The sequence below is a fragment of the Bidens hawaiensis genome, unplaced genomic scaffold (genome assembly GCF_021521415.1).
Source record: "Bidens hawaiensis isolate Kalapana, Puna unplaced genomic scaffold, B.hawaiensis_p1.1 tig00045734_1, whole genome shotgun sequence".
Lineage (NCBI taxonomy): Eukaryota > Viridiplantae > Streptophyta > Magnoliopsida > Asterales > Asteraceae > Bidens > Bidens hawaiensis.
In genome coordinates this window covers 34370-55168 of record NW_027498150.1, presented here as the reverse complement: position 1 = coordinate 55168, position 20799 = coordinate 34370, and the positions used below count along the sequence as shown (strand labels likewise).

Genomic DNA, 20799 nt, shown 5'->3' with positions numbered 1-20799 from the left:
GGCAACCAGTTGTGGTTGAAAATTTTAATGATTGAAAATTTTAATGAGGAAATAACTGATGCTAACTTCCCCATGGGCACCTACACCGACCTTAATAAAACACTCATAAATAAGCAGGCTTAGCAATAATACCAAAAAATACACTGACTTTGTTCGTGACAGAACAGTTAAATATGGGATAGAAACATTAATTTGTTACATACTCAAATCTATCTAATTGTTATTAAATACTTTTTCTCTTCGAGGTTAAAAACATCTAACACAAGTCATGTTCTGAAAAATGTAAAGATGTTAACTTGGTTAAAGTTATGAATCAAGAAATAGAAGCCCTAAATATAAAAAAAAAACTTAGATCATTACCATCTTACCAACCAATAGAAAACCAATAAGGTATAAATGGATCTATAAAATAAAATAAAATATAAACCAAATGGTGAGACGACTTTAAGTGAGACCCTGGAATTATCCTCGAGTTTGTTGGTACATAAATCAAGAATAGTCATGAATGAGTGTTACTCTATGCTTCCTAAGTCCTAACCCATATCAATTAATCTACATTCTCATTTTCCTTTTGTCTTAAGCAAATCCCGATTCCACTAAAAATGATCATGATGGCACAAAAATCACCTACACATTAAAAATTTTCCATGTTTGATATTTATTAACCTTAATTTTGAGTTAGTGTCAAATCTTCATGGTTAACATGATATCAAATTTCTTCAATGCCTAATTATATATATGGGGTTGGTTTTGGCCGTCCCACACTAAAAGTGAAAATGATGGCTAAATAATCGTGTAATCGCCATTTTACATATGTTTTTGGTAGTAAACGAGTCAATAGACTTTGGAATATATATTTCTTTAATAATTGTCAGTCACTTAGAAAATGTATCTCCTTTATATCGATGATATAACATATGAAAACAAGGCAAATTCGATAACGTTTTTTTATAGAAAATTGTAAAAACAAAAGATAAGAAAAAATCTAATATGTCGAAATTAAATATATAATTAAGTCCTATTTCGCCAAAGGAACACTATTCTAGCGGTACCCTAGTGACTTTCTAAATGATCGCAATTACAGGTACCTAGGAGCGTAACTTGATTATGAGCGGGAGTAGATCCTTTTGTTGTTTGTGAGTTTTCTCGACCTTTCTTTATTTAGTGTACCTGCTTGAGCCGGATGAGGGGAAAGTTTCACGTATGGAGCACTGAGTTACTTACAGAATCTCAAATCTCTCTCGCATCTTCAGCTTGATCCTGTTCTTTTATTCGGGAGTTCACCGTTTCAAGTCTCGTTTGGGACAAAATGTCATGTGCAAGCAGATGTTTTACCACAATGGGTTTTCCCTATAACTCGTGTGGGACGAGATCACCAACGCTGTCTGCGATCACATACGTAGGTGGCATTTTTTCAATGGTTGTACCCGGTGGCCGGGTTTGTTTGTCGTTCAAAAGGACTTTTTTTTTCACAACAAAGTCCTTAAATTATTTATGTTATTCAAATTTATGTAAAGCATCTAAACATAATAGAAGATGCTAAATCTTTGACTTTGTAAATTAAATTTCTTGTACTTTTCCTTTGGTAGTATATTTCCTGACATGAAAAAGAATCTTTCGGCCTCTTTAAACATAGAAACAAATACTAAAAATAAACCTTAAGTCGTCTTCATACTTGAGACAAGTATGCATCTTTGTTATGATCATCGGTCTTAAAGTTAGGTTTATATTGTGGATGTAGCATTTGGAACAACTTGACCATGATTGTGGCTATAAATACTCCTTCATTCTAGTCATTAATCCCATAATTAACCATCAAGTGACAAACAGCAATGGAGTACAACTGCAAGGAATTCAAGGTCGGGAAATGCGAAGGTGAGAAGTTGGTCGACGGTGAAACCGTGCCGTTGGTGCTCACGCCACCCGAGCCAAACAAGAACGGGATCGACTCGTTACTTGAGGCTCTCAAGAACAACAAAGAATGGTTTGATGACTTGGTGACCAAGAACAGTGCGGTTTTGCTACGAGGGTTTGATGTCAAGAATGCTGTCGAGTTCAATGACATTGTGGAGACGTTTGGCTGGGAGGATATCCGGTACGTGGGCTCCGCCCCTCGAACTCATATCCACAAGCGTGTTTGGACCGCTAATGAAGGACCTCTTTCGGAGTTCTTTACTACCATCATGAAATGGTTCTGGTATGTCAAATCATTTAATTGTAATATTGTTAACAAAGTTTAGTATGTGACATTGATAACATTATATGAACAGATAAATGAGTTTCCGAAAAAGGTGATACTTTTCTGTGAAATTCCACCACCAGAGGGTGGAGAGACGCCATTCGTACCAAGCTTTAAAGTCACCGAACGAATGATTGAGGAGTTCCCGGAATTCGTGGAGGAAGTTGAGGCAAAGGGCTTAAGATACACGTTCATCGCTCTAAGCAACGACAATTCCACCTCCATGAGAGGTCGCGGTTGGCAAGACGCCTTTGCAACACATGACCAACTAGAAGCCGAGAGAAGGTACATCAGCCATACACTAAGTCCCACAAGTTTTCCAGTAACAGTTCTCATAGTTGATTTTTTTTTTTACTTATAACTTCGTAGTCATATATATTAGCACAACTGTTGTAACTAACTTAGGCACGAACCTGACAGGGCAAGGGCGCTAGGGATGGACGTGGAATGGCTAGAAAATGGTAGTATAAAGACGATTTTGGTGCCGAGGCCGTTGACAAAGGTGTTTGAAGGAAGGAAAGGGAGGTGAATGTGGTTCAACACGTTGGTCGGTATGCACGGGAAGGATCTTAGCTCGGCTATGATGGCAGACGGGACGGAGATACCGAAGGACATAGTGAAGAGATGTGAAGAAATAATTGAGGAAGAGAGTATTCAATTTAAGTGGGAAAAAGGAGATGTGTTGTTTCTTGATAATTATGCAACACTTCATGGAAGAAGGCCATCTTTAGCCCCAAGAAGAGTCTTGGTTGCTACTTGCAAGTAGATTGGTTTGGTTTGCAAGCAAAATGCGACAATAATGGAGGCAAATAAAGATCGGGGTGTCTTTGGATGTTTGTTTAAGGAGAGTGGGTGTCTCATGTTGGGGATAAGTTTTATTTCATCAAATTGACTACTATTAAATTAAGAAAAATAAACATAATAAAGATTTATAAATATACCCATTTTCATATCATGTATGTTCAAGATTTCCAAGAAACTCACTATCTTATACTAGTAACATAAATTTTAAAACCTTTTTCTTAAATCAAAGGCTTGCTAACAAGAACAATAGTTAACTACTGCATTGCTATTACAAGCTTTCGGTCTATAAATTTAGCACCCCCAACCTTCCCTTGAATCTGAGATGGTAAAAACACAACCCGTCTTTGATCCCCGGCTTCAATCAATAACTCTGATCCTCCCCTATACTGCAAAGATTCAATAAAAGTCAAACAAACAAATTTTGACTTAAAATCAACACAATAATCTGAAATTAGGCCGGCAAACAAACTGAATGTTAAGTGAACTGTTTATGAACCGTTCAGCAGGAAGTTCATTTATTTAATAAACGCAAAAACATGAACAAATGCCTCGCTTGTAGTTTGTACATTTATGTTCGTGATCGTTCGTTTACATTTGTTTTACATTTTTTATGTAATCACCTAATTTTTTAGGTCCGTTATAATTTAGTCAAGTTTATGACATTAAAATATCACCCATTACAGTTTAGTGAAGTTTTATTAGATTTTTTAGGCCCAATGCATTGATGGTCTGCCGAGTTATATTCAGTTATTTGCGTTCTTCTATATTCAATTATGTTAGTGAATCATTTATTTTTACTATTAACGAACGGATATAAACAAAAACGGACATGTTCATTTTTAACGAACGAACATGATCAAATTAACCCTCATTCGTTCAACTGTTCGTGTTCGATCATTTGTTAGGCTAAAATTAAATGAACAAACACGAGCATGCTTATGTTGATCATCGTATTGTTCATAAAAGTTAGGTTTATATTACAGATTTACATTTACGAACGACAACCATGATTCGATAGTCAAAGAGTCAAACAAACAAAGTTTGACTTTCAAAATGACTTTCAAAATAACACAAGTTTTATATTGACTTACTTGATACAACTTGATTTCCGACTTGTCAAAACCAGGCATGAGAAGTGTCACGGTTTTGTTAACGGGATCAAACGTCACGGACTGCGTATGCTCATTTAAACCGGTTCTTGAAAGAAGCTCTTGTGCATCCTTAGAATTTTCGTTGTGCATTATATCTCTCCAATTCAAAGGGGGTGTAAATGAGACAGGGGTAAAAGATGCAAAAGGCAAGGGCGAAAATTTAGTTTTGGCGGTTTCGACATGTTGGTGGTCATAACTTGAATATGATATGCCGAATGCACCGGAAATGAGTGCACCGGCTTGTACAGCACAACCCCAGTAACGTAATGCTGCATTTAACGACATTGGGTCGTTTATATTCATCACGAGATAGCACCCGAATAGATCGGGATTTGTAACGAAAGATGACCCGTTCTGCATCACAAATAAACAAAGATTACTTCTTTTTTTTTTTTTTTAATTTAGAGACTGGTATGTGACCCCAAGAAAAAGAAAATAAAACTTTACAACAGTTACATATATATCCTTAGAAACTTTTTAAATATCATATATATCAAGACCAATTTTTTAATATGTCATATCTATCCTCACAAAAACCTTCAGATATCATGTAGTAAACCAAATTCTAAAGGGATATTGGTTTTTAATACTCCCAACTTTAACCCGTTGGTTGATACCACTCCCAACTTTCGATTTGTTATCCACCACTCCCAACTTTCACCTTATTTGTTTTTAGCACTCCCGAACTTAACAGACCCTAACTCCGTTAGTTTTTTTGCTGACGTGGCACTTTTTCAATCAATCAATCAATCATACCCAGTTAAGTCCCACCAACAGCAAAGCTATAAGTAGGGTCTGGGGAGGGTGGGATGTAGGCACACCGTACCTTTATCTAACGGGATAAAGAGGTGGCTTCCAGAGAGACCCTCAGCTCTGAAGTACATATGTGTGTGGCAATATAAAGTAAATGAAATAATAAAATAATAATAATAGTAATATTAATACAAATTAATATTAATATTAATAAAACATTAATAGTAATAATAAAATAATAATAATACTATATGGTGTGAGACCAAAATAAGGTAAATAGAAGCCATAAGATGTTACTTTCTCCCTAAAAATCTTTAACTTTAATCCTACTTCTCCAAGAATTCCTATCTCCAACCATGTCCTCGGAGAGGTTTAGGTCTATCAAATCACGCCTAATCCTCTCATCCCAAGTCAATTTAGGTCGTCCTCTACCCCTCCTCCCCTCTATAGTCATGTTTTCTACGGATCTGACAGGATTCGTCGAATGTCTTCTCTTCACATGACCAAACCATCTCAAACTCCACTCTCTTATCTTGTCTGATAAAAAAAATTTAATATATATATATATTTTTTTAAATAATAATAATGTTTGAACTCCAATTGAATTCTTCAACTTTGAGAAGCTTCTCAACACCATAACATCATTATCCAGATAAAGTCCGTTGAGGGGGGATATCTGGACTCCCATATCTTTAACTCTATAATCCAAGGCTCAACCACTGTGTTCTTGAACAAATAATTTAAAAGCTCGACTTCTCTTAAACTGCAGATACCGAAGCACTGATTGAAGCTGGAGTTCAGCCAGGAGACTGTTATCCGAAACGAGAAGACGGCGAAGCACTGATTGAATGATTGAACAAGTATTGAGTTTCGATTTGAGTTTTGAAGTCCGATTGACGATGGGGACTACATAATCGGCGCTTTAAATTACAAATCTTGTCTTCTTGAACATCGTTTGAGCATCCGACTGAACAAGCAAAAACGTGAGAAGTTGTACGATGGTGCCGGTGTCTGTGAGGAGTTGTATGGTTGTGGCGACAGTGGTGGTTTGTTGGGTAGCTTGCCGGCGGTGTGATTTGATGTTGGTGGTTTGGGGTGAGAGTAACGAGGGAGAAAAAGTGGGGGGGGGGGAGATTATTATTAATAGTGTTTATAATTATTTAATTAGAAAGTGCCACGTCAGCAAGAAAAATTAACGGAGTTAGGGTCCGTTAAGTTCGGGAGTGCCAGAAACAAATAGGATAAAAGTTGGGAGTGGTGTCTGACAAATCAAAAGTTGGGAGTGATATTAACCAAGGGTTAAAGTTAGGAGTATTAAAATCCAATATCCCAATTCTAAATATCATATTTATCCATTTTAATATATTTCATGAAAACAATATATGAGACGACCATTTTACCCTAGCTTTACAATTTGATTTTTAACTATTTTTTTAACTCAATCTTTTATACTGGTTTTTTTTCCTCGTTTTTTTACTTTTATAAAATAAGTTAACATTTAGAATTTGGTTTAAAATATATACAGTATTTGAAAACTTTCGTTTATATATATGATACTTAAAAAAATGGTTCGGATATATATGATATAAGTCAATCAAAAAATGAAAATATCCCTAGTTGCTACATCTAATAGGGCTATTTTGGGGAATGTCAATCAAAAAATGAAAATGTGATACCTCTAATGTATGCTCTAATTTGTCCCAAATTTCCCCACTAAGCTGTCCATTATAACCAGAACTATAAGTCCCTGCATTTAACGACTCATCCGCAAGTCTCAATAGTGATGGGCCAGCCAACCGTCCGAAATCCGTCTTTTCAGCCAATAACCGCATGTATTTCAAATACAATCTGATAACAGAATTATGATTATATATCCTCATTTCATGTAGGGGTGTAAACGAGCCAAGCCGCTCGTGAGCTACTAGAGATCAGCTCGCTAAAAGCTCAAATCGAGCCAGGCTCATAGGTGCTCGAGCCTAAGAATAAGCTTGTTCAGTAAATGAGCCCAAGCCAGAGATTTTACTTATCGAGCTCGAGCTGGCTCACGAGCCTGAAGAAGGCTATTATTTATATAGCTTATATATATATAATTATATATTAAATATATATTTAATATTTATATGAAAAATATTATGTATAAATCTGTGATATAAATAAGTAAACAATAAATATACTATGTTATACTATGATGCACAGAAACGGCAAGGGCAGTTGAGTCCCCGTCCCGGGGACGGGTACGCCGGCGAAACGCCGCCGAAACGTTTCCCGGCCGTTTCTGAAAATCGGGGACCGAACTGGAGCTGGCTCACGAGCCGAACCGGAGCTGGTTCACGAGCCTAAATGAGACTATTACTTATAAAATTTTGATTTGATATATTAAATATATATTTATAGAAAAAATATTATGATGTGTTAAATTATGATAAAAACAAATACATATTATGTTGTACATAAATATTATAACTAATATAAATATAAAAACTAACTAATAATAAAACGAGTGGAGCCTAAACTAGACTATATATAAACAATATTTATTTAATATATTAAATATATCATTGAACACTAATTTTTTATGATGTATTAAATTATGATAAAATATAAAGGACAAACGATGTTGGATTTGGAAATGTAAAGGATAAAACAAATCAATTTTAAATATAACGGACAAGCAATGAAATTCAGTACAAACATAAAGGACAATATTTGTAATTCTGTCTATTATGTTATATATAAATAAATATAAAAAACAATTAATAAAGAACAAACGAGCCGAGCCTGAGCTGACCTCAAGCTTGAAAAACTACTCACAATCCCAAGCTTTAAAGATAGAGCTCGAAAAAATCCGAACTCGAGCTCTAGTAATTTTAATGAGCCAAGCTCGAAGTCAAGCTCGGGCTCGTCTAGGCTCGTTTGTACTCCTACTTATATGTATATATACATATTAGAAAGAGGGAGAGAGGGATGTATAACCTTGATTTCCCGGTTGCACCTATCAACCTTATTGTTTCTTCAGTGCTTAAACCATCATAAACAATTACATCAAAATCGTATTTTGGATTATTCTTTTGAGTTTTTTTCCTTAAAAACCCGACAAGTTTTTCAAGTTCCAAGGCGGAAAATATTGTATCCATTCCCGGAAGCACACCGAGCTCTTCTCCTACCACCTACTCAAAAATGGTGCATTAAACGTCATTTAGATCAACCTTGTAACTATTTAAAAAATAAGAATTGACTTTTCAAAACATCATATTTGACTTTTGTAACAAACAAACCATTGTTAATTGTAAAAAAAAAGGGAAACAAAACAAAAACCAAAAATGAGCATTTTGGAACAAAAGTAGTGGTGCAAGCCACAAGCTGAGCCAACCCTAGCATGGGCTTGGCTCATTTAGATACAAGCCGTTTGAGCAGTGGGCTACTCGTCATCAGCTAGCTAAATGCTCGAATTGAGCCAAGCTTAAACGAGCTTGAGCCTGAGCTTGAGCCTTATAAAAAGGTGGATTAAAAACAAGCCTGAGCTTCACTTATCGATCTCAAGCTGGCTCGCGATCCTAACTAGCAAATTTGTAAAATAATTTTTACATAACATATATTTAAAAATAGTCACATACCCACCCCTTCAAGGAGTCCTTGTGTCAAGTTAAGACGTGCATCGGCCTGCTTCAATTTACTAAGTGGCTCGAGAATCAACTAATATCGATCATCAAACACACTTTATCAGTACACAATGATCAAACGATGCAGAAACCGAAGAAGAAGAAGAAACAGAAATTACTTTTGTGGTTTCCAATCTAACAGCCGACAGATTATCATTGCAAGTGACAGGAGTTGTTCCAATCTTACAGTTAAGTATATAATCCGCAGCAGGATCTTGTGAATGTATGACCAAACATGTTTTGAGCCCCGCCATTGCGAAATGCTGCGAGTTTTCAACTTATCTTAATTTGGTGTAACATATGGCTAACAACTACTATTACTAAGTTTTGATACTAATTTCAGAAGAATTAATAATAAGCGAACCTGAGCGGCGAAAGCGGCGGAAAAGGTTTTGCCGGAGCCACCTTTCCCCAAAAACGTGATGAATTTTGTAACGGAGGCATCAGTTGAATTCTTAGCGATTATTGTGGCCGGAGGCATTCGTCGTCGGAGATTGAAGCTGTTATAAGGGAATTGCAAAGAGAAAGAGGAGGATGAAGGTAGATAAAGGATGGTCGGAGGGTTACATAGAGCCATTTCTTCTGTTCTGTTATGTTTTGTTGATCCAGTTCCAGAGACAAAACATTTCCTTTTTTTCCCCTTATCTTTGGTGATCAAATAATATTATTAACTCACTACTTTTTATTTTTAATTTCTTTTAGCGGCAACGAATCCTTCATAATGCACTCGCCTCTGAATAAGAGAAAACCCTCACATAGGGCCGACGACCACTGAACACTCGCCCGAATACACGACAGTGCAGTGAGATCAACCTCATGCAGTTCAAGGATAGAACTTGAGCCTAAGCAAGTTATACAAGCGTTGGATGGGAAACAAAAACAAACATGAAATTTCACGTCCTAGCGTAGCTTGCCCTGGGCCCGGGCATATCTTACTCCAGGACCTGACAAAAAGAGCATAAACACTTTTAAAACAATTCTATGCCCGGCGTAGCTTATGCCGGGTGCTGATATGTGATGCGAACTTACGAGTTTTTTAGGATATAAAAAGAAATAATAAACCCTAACTCATTTTTTGCTTCTCTTTACCGTTTTGGGACGATTTTTGGGGCTAGGAAACACCACTTATGTAGAGTATTGTACTTTTACAGTTTTTCTCATGTTTTAAGAACAACTAATTGTAATTGTCAATTATTGATCTACGAGTATTGATTTTGGCATTATTGTGTATTCGGTCAGTTTAGGTCTATTTTGATCGAAACAATTAGTTTGACAGTTGTTGTGATACTGTTAATAGGGTTGTTTTGATTAGTGATGAAGCATACAATTGCGCTTAATTGAGTCACACTGGCAGGGACCGTTTGATAACCAATATCGTGTGTTAGCGATTGTTGATGCCTAAGGTTTAACTTATTAACTAGTTAGCCAACCTGCATTGATATTGACAATTAATCTGTTAAGTGAACATGAGATTACTGTTTTGTTACATACTTGAACTTCGAGTGCGATTTGTCTTTGTTAATTGCTTGAACTTTGCTTAATTTTCTTGTTTGAATTTAAAACCAATTCTTTGCTAGTGTGATTAGTACTCAGAACTGCATACTTCATACACATACTCCTCATGGTTCGACACCATACTTACCAAAAATAGTTTAAGGTGATTAGGACATTGTTTAATATTGTTTTTGACTAGACAGAGACAGTCTAGCATCATCTCTCTCTTACTACTCGACCACCGGCTCATTGGCGATTTTTACATTTCTCGTTTCTTTGTTTGATAAAATTGTGTAAAATCTGAATAATAGGAATATATATGAAATCCCAATTATTAATCTACCTATTTTAATAAAAAAAATAACCATGGATACACACTTAGAGATTTATTCCTAACATAAATTTCTCCCTCAAACTATTTTTTTCTATTAACATCAAAACATATTAATTCATTCTATAATCAAATAAATAATTTACTAAATCACATGAGATTAAAAATATGCAGGTATCTATAATAATATAATTAAAATATTTATATCTCTAATGAAATCATATCTATCTTTTGTTTTTGTTATTAAATTTATATACACTTTTGAGTGTATGAGATGAATGTGGTAAAATTCAATAAACAATATTTATAGGTCTAATATGCTAAAGACAAGAAGAAATTATAAATGAATGATAATTTTATTCTCACCATTTATTCAATTTCCATGGTTCCATGAAATTTTTATCATTTTCTTTCGAAAATGTAATACAAAAGCGTGTTTTATTCATGCTAATTTTATATATGATTTTTTTATGTCATCCATAATGAAACATCTTATCATTTTTTGTTAGAATTCGTTTTGCCATTAAAAATTATAATTACAACTTATAAAATCACCGGGTGCATCTTTTTCATGATTATGAAGAAATTACGGGAGAATACGCCATATATTCGTATTAATATTTCATTAGAAAATAAAATATGAAATTATAAAATCATTAAATTTGATAAAAATATAGGTTTGCTTTTTAAAGTTTTCATTTAATTTTTGTAGCTAAATTGTATACATTTTTAGCATCATGTGAATCACACGGGCTCTAAAGCTAGTTTAAAATAAACAAACATGGATAACTAATACCTTCTGATGTTTTGTTACATGCCTGAACCTCAGGTGTGATTTGTCTTTGTTAATTGCTTGAACTTTGCTTAATTTTCTTGTTTGAATTTAAAACTAATTCTTTGCTAGTGTGATCAGCACTCAGAACTGCATACTTCTAATGTTGGGAACTAGTTTCACATTACACTAACCACATACCTCCTTGTGGTTCGACACCCTACTTAACAAGACTAGTTTAAGGTGATTAGGACTTTGTTTAATATTCTTTTTGACTAGATAGGGACAGTTTAGCATCATCTCTCTCTTACTACTCGACCACCAGCTCATTGCAATTTTTACATTTCTCGTTTCTTTGTTTGATAAAATTGTGTAAAATCTGAATAATAGGAATATATATGAAATCCGAATAATTAATCTACCTATTTTAATAAAAAGAAATAGCTACTATGGACACACACTTGGAGATTTATTCCTAACATAAATTTCTCACGTAAACTGTTTTTTTTCTATTTCTAATAAAAACATATTTATGTTAGTAACATCAATACATATTAATTCATTCTATAATCAGATAACTAATTACCTAAATCACAGGGGATTAAAAATATACAGGTAATATAATAATATAATTAAAATATTTATATCTTTATTAAAATCAGATCTATCTTTTGTTTTAATTATTAAATAAATTTATATACACTTTTGAGTGTATGAGATGAATGTGGAAAAATTCAGTGAATAATGTTTACAGATCTAAGATGATAACGACAAGAAGAAAATATAAATGAATAACAGTTTTATTTTCACGCATTTATTCAATCTCCATGGTTCCACAAAATTTTCATCATTTTCTTTCGAAATTGTAATACAAAGCGTGTTTTATTCATGCTAATTTTATTTATGATCTTTTTTATGTCATCTGTAATGAAACATCTTATCATTTTTTGTTAGAATTCGTTATTTCATTAAAAAAATATAATTAAAACTTATAAAATCACCGCGTACATTGTTAGCGCACAGTTTTGCCGTCTCGAATCTTTGTATTTATCGTCTTTGTATTTATTATTATTATAATGAAAAAGATATTTATGTTAAATAGTTAGTTCATTAATATAATGATAGTTCGTTAAGGATGTTTAATGAACTAGCAGTTTGTTTAATGTAACACCCATTCGTTAAGGATGTTTAACGAATGGGCTTGTAGTTCGTTATGTATGTTCCTATTCGCCATGGAATGTTGTCGAATGGGGCATAATGAATCATTGATTCGTTATGTTTGTTTATCGAGTCTGTAATGTTAACGAACTGGACTCTAATTCGTTATGGGATGTGGAACGAATTAGATACATCGTCTATATATAGAGGCTTAGTCCTTTGATAATTTAAGTTTTGATTATTAAAGTATTGAACCTCTGTCAAAAATCTTCTCTCGATCGAAGCTTCTTTTAATCTATTAATATCCTACACATAGTGCACCTAATACATAATATATATATACTAATTAAGAGTAATCATGAACTAGATCCTATTACGGTTTTAGATCTAAGATTAATTTGTTATAGATCTGATTAGTCCGTGGTTCTACAAGTGGTATTAAAGCTTTCAGTCATTCGAATTGCTCGTTTACTGGATTGATAATTGAAGTATATTCAAATTGATTTCGGTTTTACTAAGTTTATGTTGAACTCAGTTGAATTAACAGATGAATTGGTTGATTATGGTTTGAATTTGGTTTGATACGTGTACGGTAAGGTATACGGATTAAGTGTGTGGATTGAATTTATAATTGGTTTGGATTTGGATTGAGTTTGGGTTGGATCTGAATTTGTATGGAACAGAGCATCAGTATTTTGGTTTAATAGTGGTCTGATTTGGCTAATTAAGTGTATGAGATAGTGTGTAGTGGCTTCGCAATTGGTGTATAAGTATTTTGAGTCATTACTTGGATGATTTGGTGTTGATTTGAGGTAGTATTACGGATTTGTATTTGGTATTGTGTGTTCTTAATTCTGGAAATTTTCCATATTTCTGGAAATTTTGGTTGAAGATTTATAGATCTTCATGAATTCATTTGAAGATTCGTTAAGAACTATAATTTGTTATAGCTAGTTTGTCATCAAGCTTGATTCGTTCCGCTTGATTCGTTAGACACGTGGTCTAATTCGTTAACCAATTTTCTAACAAACTTATGCCACGTGGCAAAGGTTGTTATAACCGTCTAACAACCTGATTCATTGTTAACTGTAGTTGATTCGTCATCAACTGTAGTTAGTTTGTGTTCTTTGAATTCATTACTGATTCGTCAACCTGATTCGTCAATCTGATTCGTCAACTTGATTCGTTGACTTGATTGACTTGATTCGTTAGTGGCGTGTCCTTGATTCGTTACTAATTCGTTTTAAGCTAATTTATTGTGATACTGTTCCTTGTTAGTTATTCATATAACAATCAATTCGTGTCTTTAATTCGTTATATTCAGTTCATCACGGTTACTGTTCACAGTTCATTACAGTTACTGTTCACAGTTCGTTATAAAATTTTCACTTTTAGTCCTTGAAGTTTGATTTTTAATTAAATTTGAATTTGTTTGTTTACAATGGATGGTTTCTATGCGTTGGCTCTCAGAACGCACTCATGCAACAAATGTTACACCTTGATGCTGAAATCGGATCTCATTCCAAATGTCCTCGACTGATGAAGTTTAGTGATTTTGCAAAATAGGAACCACGTTTTCGTGCTCATCTTGGTTCCATTCATCCTGATTGTTCCTATTGTCTCGATGAAGTTTATGCTGTACCAATGATTGGTGATGAGACTACTGGTTTTACTCCTAAGGCATTTTCACAGTATTCCCAAAAAGAGAAGAAGGCGTTAGAAATTAAGACGAAAGCATACTCCACTCTTACTAGGCTTTACCTGATAATAGATTCCATCAAGTTGGGAGTATTAAGATCTGTGCTTCATTGTTTCAACATGTTAAAATGAGAAGTATGGGAAATACTGAAGAAAGCAAAAAGGTAATGTTGAAGTTTCAATTTCAAAACTTTAACTTATTGAAGGGAGAGACTGTTGAGGAAATGACTACAAGGTTTAATCATCGGATCGCTGAGATGGTTAAGTTAAAAATGGAACCAGATGAAAGGGACAAGATTGACACTGCGAAGAATGCTTTACCTGCTTCGTATTCTACATTTCTTATGGTTTTAAAAAAAATATTTATTTCAAAAACGAAGATTTGACTGCTTCAGAGTTTATGCAAAATATTGAAGCTAGATAATATGATCTAAAGTGTCAAAAATCATCAAAATATGATCCATCTTTCTATGGAGGAAGTATGCCTCTAAGTAGCATTACAATTCCGATCACTGATTTTCTCACTCAAAATGCAAATGTGGGATCTTCAGCTTGTAGTGATCCAAGCGCCTGTTTTATGGAATCTGGGTACACCGGAAACACTGGGAAATCTGTTGGATCTTCTTTTTCAAACAACTTCACTCCACCACCAAATGTGAACATCAAAGAAGCCGAACATAATTCTCGTTTCTTTGTGCTTTTACGACTTCATATGAGAATCTGGTGGGTAGTGAAATTGCAACGAGTGAATTAACTGATAAATATTATGATCAAGTTGATCATGATGATTTGGAACTTATGGATCTTAAGTGGAACATGGCAATGATCGTGAGAAAAGTGAAGAAATTCATGCAAAGAACTGGAAAAGATTTACTTGTGTTGAACAAGAAAATTGTGTTTGATAAGCTGAAATTCAAGTGCTTTAACTGTCAAGAATTTGGTCAATTCGTGAAAGAGTGTGATAAACCGAAGAAAGAATATAATGGACCGCGAAATTCTGATAGAAAGGGTGATAAAACTGACAAACCATCTAGTAGTAAACCGTCTACTTCGGGATCACAAGCCTTACTTTCTGCTGCTGATGAAACTGATTGGTCTCAACGTTTATTATGCAACGAGAATCAAGCAAACTTGGCTATGCTTGAGATGCATGAAAGATTTCAAGATGCAAGTGGGAATGAATTATCATCAGACAATGACACTGATTCAGGCTCTGATGATTCCTGTCATATGTAGCCAACTACATTTGCTTGTATGGCTAAGATCGATGAGGTTAGTCCTTCTTCCTCTAATTCTATTAAATTGTCTGCTACTGTGCATTGTGTTGTTTGTGAGACAAATAAGCCTAAGTTAGAAACTTTGAAAACACATAATGACAGTTTGGTAAAAGAAATTGCTTCACTTAAGGATACCTATAGACAATCATTAGAATCTCAAATGAGATCTAGGGAGAAAATTGAAACATTGTCTGTTAGTAATCATGATCTCAAAGCCGAATTGTCTGTCAAAATGACAATTAATGATCAAAAATTTCAAGAAATCTTGAAACATCGTTCCAAGATAACATAACTTAAAAATGAGGTTCTTAAGTTAAAGAATAAGATGGGCAAATTTAGAAATTCATCATTTTTTCTAAATGAAATTATTGATGTTTCAAGTAAACAAAAAGATTCAAAGAAAGGTGTTGGTTTCTTTGAAGTACCACCACCATTTCACAATGATTACACAGCAAATCCTTTTACTGAAAATGAAGAAACTGTTGTTAATGAACCAGTTTTTGAAACAAAATCTAAAAGTGCTAAAAGTGACAATGTGAATGTTCAATCTTCATCACAAAAACCTCATATTCAAATTAAAAAGGTCTTTGTTGAAAATAATGTTGAGAAAGTACTCGTTGAGGATGTATTTGAACCAGAAGTCGTACACAAAAATCAGGACATTCCATGTTCGAATCACATTTTATGTGAACCTCATGAATTTGAGGAAGTTGTGTGTGGTTCAAATACAACTCAAGTGAAAAAGGAGAAACAAGTTAAGGTTAAAGTAAAGAAATCTGAAAAACCAAAGATTTCAGATGAGGATTTGCTATGTTTTGTCAATCCTCCAGTTTCAAATTCTTCAACTGGATGTGTGTTTAAGCTAAAAGGAATTAGCAAAGTTTTCACCGAGAAAGACATTACGCTTAATCTAATCAAGCCTGAGTTGATTGAAAGCTTCTTTCAAAATGAAACTTCCAAGATTCAAAATCTTGAACATGACTTTGTGAAATCTAAGATATCAAATGTTGTGGATCCTTTAGTAAAAGCAAAACAATTGTTAAATCAGCTAAAAAGGTTCAATTTGTAAAATCTCATGTAACTGATTCATTGCAAAGTTTTTCAAATTGTTCAAATCTGGATTTCTACATGAAAAGGAAATTTGTGACATTTGATGACTTAAATAAAGGACCAATTGCTGGAGTTTATCATCAACCTTCAGTTGCACATGTTTCTACACCACCTCACCATGAACGTGTTGATATGAGAACTTGTTTTCTCTGTGGTGAACAAGGACACGTGGTCAGAAATTGTGGCTTGAAGAAATCTCAGAATCTTCATCCATTTATCAAGGACCAATCTAAACCGGTTCCTGTGATAAAGGAGATTTTGAAAAGACCAATGTCTTTGGATGATGAAACTCACATTATGTTTTCTGATGTGAATCCTCGTAAAGTGATTCTTGTTAATGAAAATTCGGTTAATGTAAAACCAAAATTTGTCCCAACCGAACCTATTTGTAAGAATGTGAATACAAATGTCGTTCAAGCTGCATATTTAAGATGAAAGTGTAAACGGCCTGTAACTTATTCACAAGTTGCTGAACAACGTTTGAATTCTGCTAATCTTGATTCAACATGTGAAACTCAAAAGGTGCCCAAGACTGAGGCCTGGGCTGGTGAAAACTGGATCATGGACAGTGGATGCTCTCGTCATATTACCGACAATAGCAATCTTCTAACATATGTAAAAAATATTCAAGGAGGGTATGTTGCTTTTGCTGGAAATTCGGGTGGTATGATAACGCAAGAAGGTGATGTTTCAAATGGGTATATGATGTTTGAAAAAGTTAACTACTGTGACAAAGTTGATCATAATTTATAGAGTGTGTCGCAAATTTGTGACAAAAAGTACACTATCGTATTTAATGATAAGGAGTGCATTATCCTAAAACCGGGATATGTTATTCCTGAAGAGATAGTTGTCATGAGATCCCCTCGATCGAATGATGTTTTTGTGTTGAATATGAGTTCTGTTGAGATGTGTTTCGTTTCTAAGGCAACTGAAAAGGACACGATTCTGTGGCACAGAAGGATGGGTTATATTCATGTTCGAAAGATGAATTATTTAATGGCTAATGACTTGGTCGAAGGTGTTTCTTTGAAACATTTTAAGTTAACTGACCACTGTGTTGCTTGCAAGAAAGGCAAACAGAAGAAAAAGTCACATCCTTCTAAGTTAATCAATACCATTGATACTCCTTTAGAACGACTTCATATGGATCTGTTCGGTCCAGTGAATCGTGCAAGTATAGCTGGTGATTGGTACTGTCTAGTCGTCATTGATGACTATTCAAGATATTCGTGGGTTTTATTTATGAGTTCAAAAGATCAAACACCCATTTTGATTCAAAATCTAATAACTAAGATCGAATCACTGTATAAATTGAAGGTGAGACGTATTCGAAGTGATAATGGTACGGAGTTTAAAAACAATGTGTTGGGTTTCTTTTGTTTTCAGAAAGGAATTCATCGAGAATATTGTGCTCCTTATGTAATGGGGTGGCTGAGAGAAAGAATAGGACACTGATTGAAACAGCTCGAACAATGCTTACAGATTCTAAGCTTTCAGTTCAATTCTGGAACGAGGCTGTGAATACTGCTTGCTACACGTTGAATCGTGTTCTGATGGTAAAGAGACTCCAAAAGACAAGTTATGAACTTTTAAACAAACGAAAACCTAACTTTAAGTACTAAGAACCATTCGGGTGTCCTTGTACAATGTTGAAAATAGATGCGGGAAAATTTGAAGAGAAGGAAATTGTAGGTTATTTCCTGGGTTACGCATCACCAAAGAAAAGAGTATTTAATTTTACTTCAGGATGTTTTGAAGAGTGGTACCACGTTGATTGCCAAAGGTACACTACACCTCCTCAAGGAAAAAGGACCTGACTGGATGTTCGATTATGAAGTTTTATTTAATTCGTTCACTAAATTAACTGAACAACCAGATGAAGACTTGGTGCGTGCTTATTTTGAAGATCAATTCTTACCTCCAAGATCTTCTGGTTCTGTTTATGTTTATGCTTCACAAGATGATCTTCCTGATACGTCTGATGTGATTTTATCTCATTTGATGATGGTTATTTTGTTGATTCCTCCTCAGCTCCTCAACCTGAGACACATGAGACTGGTGAATTGTCTCATGATGCTGAGGAGAATATAACTAATTTATCTGACAATGTTGTTGTGCCTAAGAATCCAACTCTTCGGATTCATTCTTATCATCCTCAGGATAAACATCATTGATGATCTTGATGTAGGTGCGCAAATACGTCATCAAATTGCAAACTGAATTAATTCTATTTTATGTGCGTATGCTGACATGCATTCTTCGGGAATCATGAATCTCGCAAAATACACTTGCTTTCTATCTCAAGTAAAACCAACAAATGTTCGTATGGATCTCGCTGATCCATCTTGGGTAGAAGCAATGTAGGAAGAACTGCAACAGTTTCATCGACTGGGTGTATGGGATCTCATTGATAAACATGTTACTGTTAAGAAAACAATCCCTACGAAATGGGTATTTAAGTGCAAAAAGGATGATCGTGGTGTGATTGTTAGAAACAAAGCAAGACTTGTTGTTCAGGGATTTCATCAGCAAGAAGGCATAGATTACACCGAAGTGTATGCTCCTGCCGCCCGTTTGGAAGCTATACGAATTTTCTTGGCCTATGCTGCTTTCAAGAACATCAAAGTTTATCAGATGGATGTGAAGAGCGCGTTTTTAAATGGAGAGTTACATGAAGAGGTGTTTGTTTTATAGCCTCCTGGCTTTGAAGATCCTAATTATCCAGACCGAGTTTACCGATTAAACAAGGCCCTATATGGTTTACATCAAGCCCCGAGAGCTTGGTATGGCACACTTGCTGACCATCTTACTGATAACGGCTTCAAGCGAGGAACTGTAGACTGCACATTATTTTATAAGAATATTGGTGAAGATCTTCTCCTCGTCCATATATATGTCGACGACATTATATTTGGCTCAACAAATGACAAGTTATGTAAGGATTTCGTGAAGTCAATATAAACTAAGTTCGAAATGAGCTCGATTGGAGAGATGAACTTTTTCTTAGGGTTGCAGGTTCGTCAGTCTGATAAAGGAATTTTCATTCATCAGACGAAATATGTGAACGATGTCTTGAGCCGATTCAAGATAACTGCCGAAAAAATCCCTTCGACACCTCTTCTCGTGGGTCACAATTTATCACCGGATGAATTGGACGATACCATCGATCCTAACCTTTATCGTGCTATGACTGGTTCTTTAATGTATTTAACTGCTTCTCGACCTGACATAATGTTTGTAGTTTGTTTGTGTGCTAGGTACCAATCAAGTCCCCGAGTGACTCACCTGACAGCGGTTAAACGTATACTTCAGTATCTGAGGGTTAATCCTGACATCGGGTTATGGTATCTCAAGGACGATAAGTTTGAACTCACTACTTTTTTCGATTCGGAATATGGAGGATGCAAGATCAACTTCAAAACGACTTCAGCAGGGTGTCAATTTTTAGGAAGCCGGCTTGTTTCCTGGCAGTGTAAGAAGCAGACAACGGTCTCCACTTCAACCGCTGAGGCAGAATACGTGGCAGCCTCGAGTTGTTGTTTACAGGTTTTATGGATACAACAACATCTGCACGACTACGGTTTGAAAATTCTTAATACTCCAATTTTAATTGATAACTCTGCTGCCATCAGTATCACCAAAAATCCTGTACAACATTCGAAAACTAAACATATTGAGATTCGATATCATTTCATTCTAGATTTTTTTGAAAAGAAACTAATTAATACTGAAAAAATGCACACGGATTTTCAACGAGCTAACCTGTTTACTAAGGCATTTGACAAAACTCATTTTAAATTTTGGCTCGGTTTAAACGGTCTGAAAACACTTGCTGATGTCCTTCAACAAGGATAACTATCTTGTTTTGATTATTTTTTATTTTTATTTTTCTTTCATTTATTTTTATGTTTTGGGTTTTTGGGGTGAAAAATGAAAAATACAAAAATATTGTGATTCTTGTTTGTATAGTGAATAACCAAAAAATTTAAAAATGATGAAAAATACGAAAATATTGTGCTTTTTGTTCTAAAAAATCTGTAAAGTCAAATATATTGTGAATTTTCCGTTTATATAGAAAAATCCGAAAAGCCAAAAAGATTGGGAATTGTTTTGATTTGTTTTATAAAAATTCGCAAAAGACAAAAATATTGTGTTTTTAAGTATGTAAAGAGAAAATCCAAAAAGATTTTTGCATACGTTCGCTGAAAATTATGTCAATTACTCACATTTGAAGGGCATATACGTGTATATGTTTGGTCCCGATGTTTACTTGTAAATGTTCAGGATAGCTATTTACCTGACAATGGAACATAGTGGGGCGATTGTTATGCATTTTACTTTATTCTTTCG

At 34.6% G+C, this 20799-nt stretch overlaps 1 protein-coding gene and 1 pseudogene across 2 annotated transcripts; one reads left to right on the top strand and one right to left on the bottom strand.

The window, feature by feature from the left end:
- Window positions 1–1571: 1571 nt before the first annotated feature.
- Window positions 1572–3085, top strand: LOC143595925 (clavaminate synthase-like protein At3g21360; annotated as a pseudogene). The gene is made up of 3 exons (XR_013146614.1): window positions 1572–2197; window positions 2271–2524; window positions 2660–3085. The product of XR_013146614.1 is annotated as a clavaminate synthase-like protein At3g21360 (transcript).
- Window positions 3086–3160: 75 nt separating this feature from the next.
- LOC143595924 (ATPase GET3D, chloroplastic-like) lies at window positions 3161–9202 on the bottom strand. Its single transcript, XM_077074820.1, has 7 exons — window positions 8971–9202; window positions 8726–8869; window positions 8566–8640; window positions 7921–8114; window positions 6624–6795; window positions 4135–4548; window positions 3161–3429 (listed from the first exon to the last, which is right to left on the bottom strand). The coding sequence occupies exons 1-7, from the start codon at window positions 9181–9183 to the stop codon at window positions 3298–3300; spliced, it is 1344 nt and encodes a 447-aa protein (XP_076930935.1). The 5' UTR covers window positions 9184–9202; the 3' UTR covers window positions 3161–3297.
- Window positions 9203–20799: the final 11597 nt, after the last annotated feature.

Excerpts from the sequence above, each read along its gene's own strand:
- LOC143595924 (XM_077074820.1), bottom strand. The coding sequence starts at position 9,183 with ATGGCTCTATGTAACCCTCCGACCATCCTTTATCTACCTTCATCCTCC. Across the intron at positions 6,796-7,920 it reads GGTGCAACCGGGAAATCAAG|ATTGTATTTGAAATACATGC; the intron begins GTTATACATCCC and ends TTCTGTTATCAG. Across the intron at positions 3,430-4,134 it reads CGGAAATCAAGTTGTATCAA|TATAGGGGAGGATCAGAGTT; the intron begins GTAAGTCAATAT and ends GAATCTTTGCAG.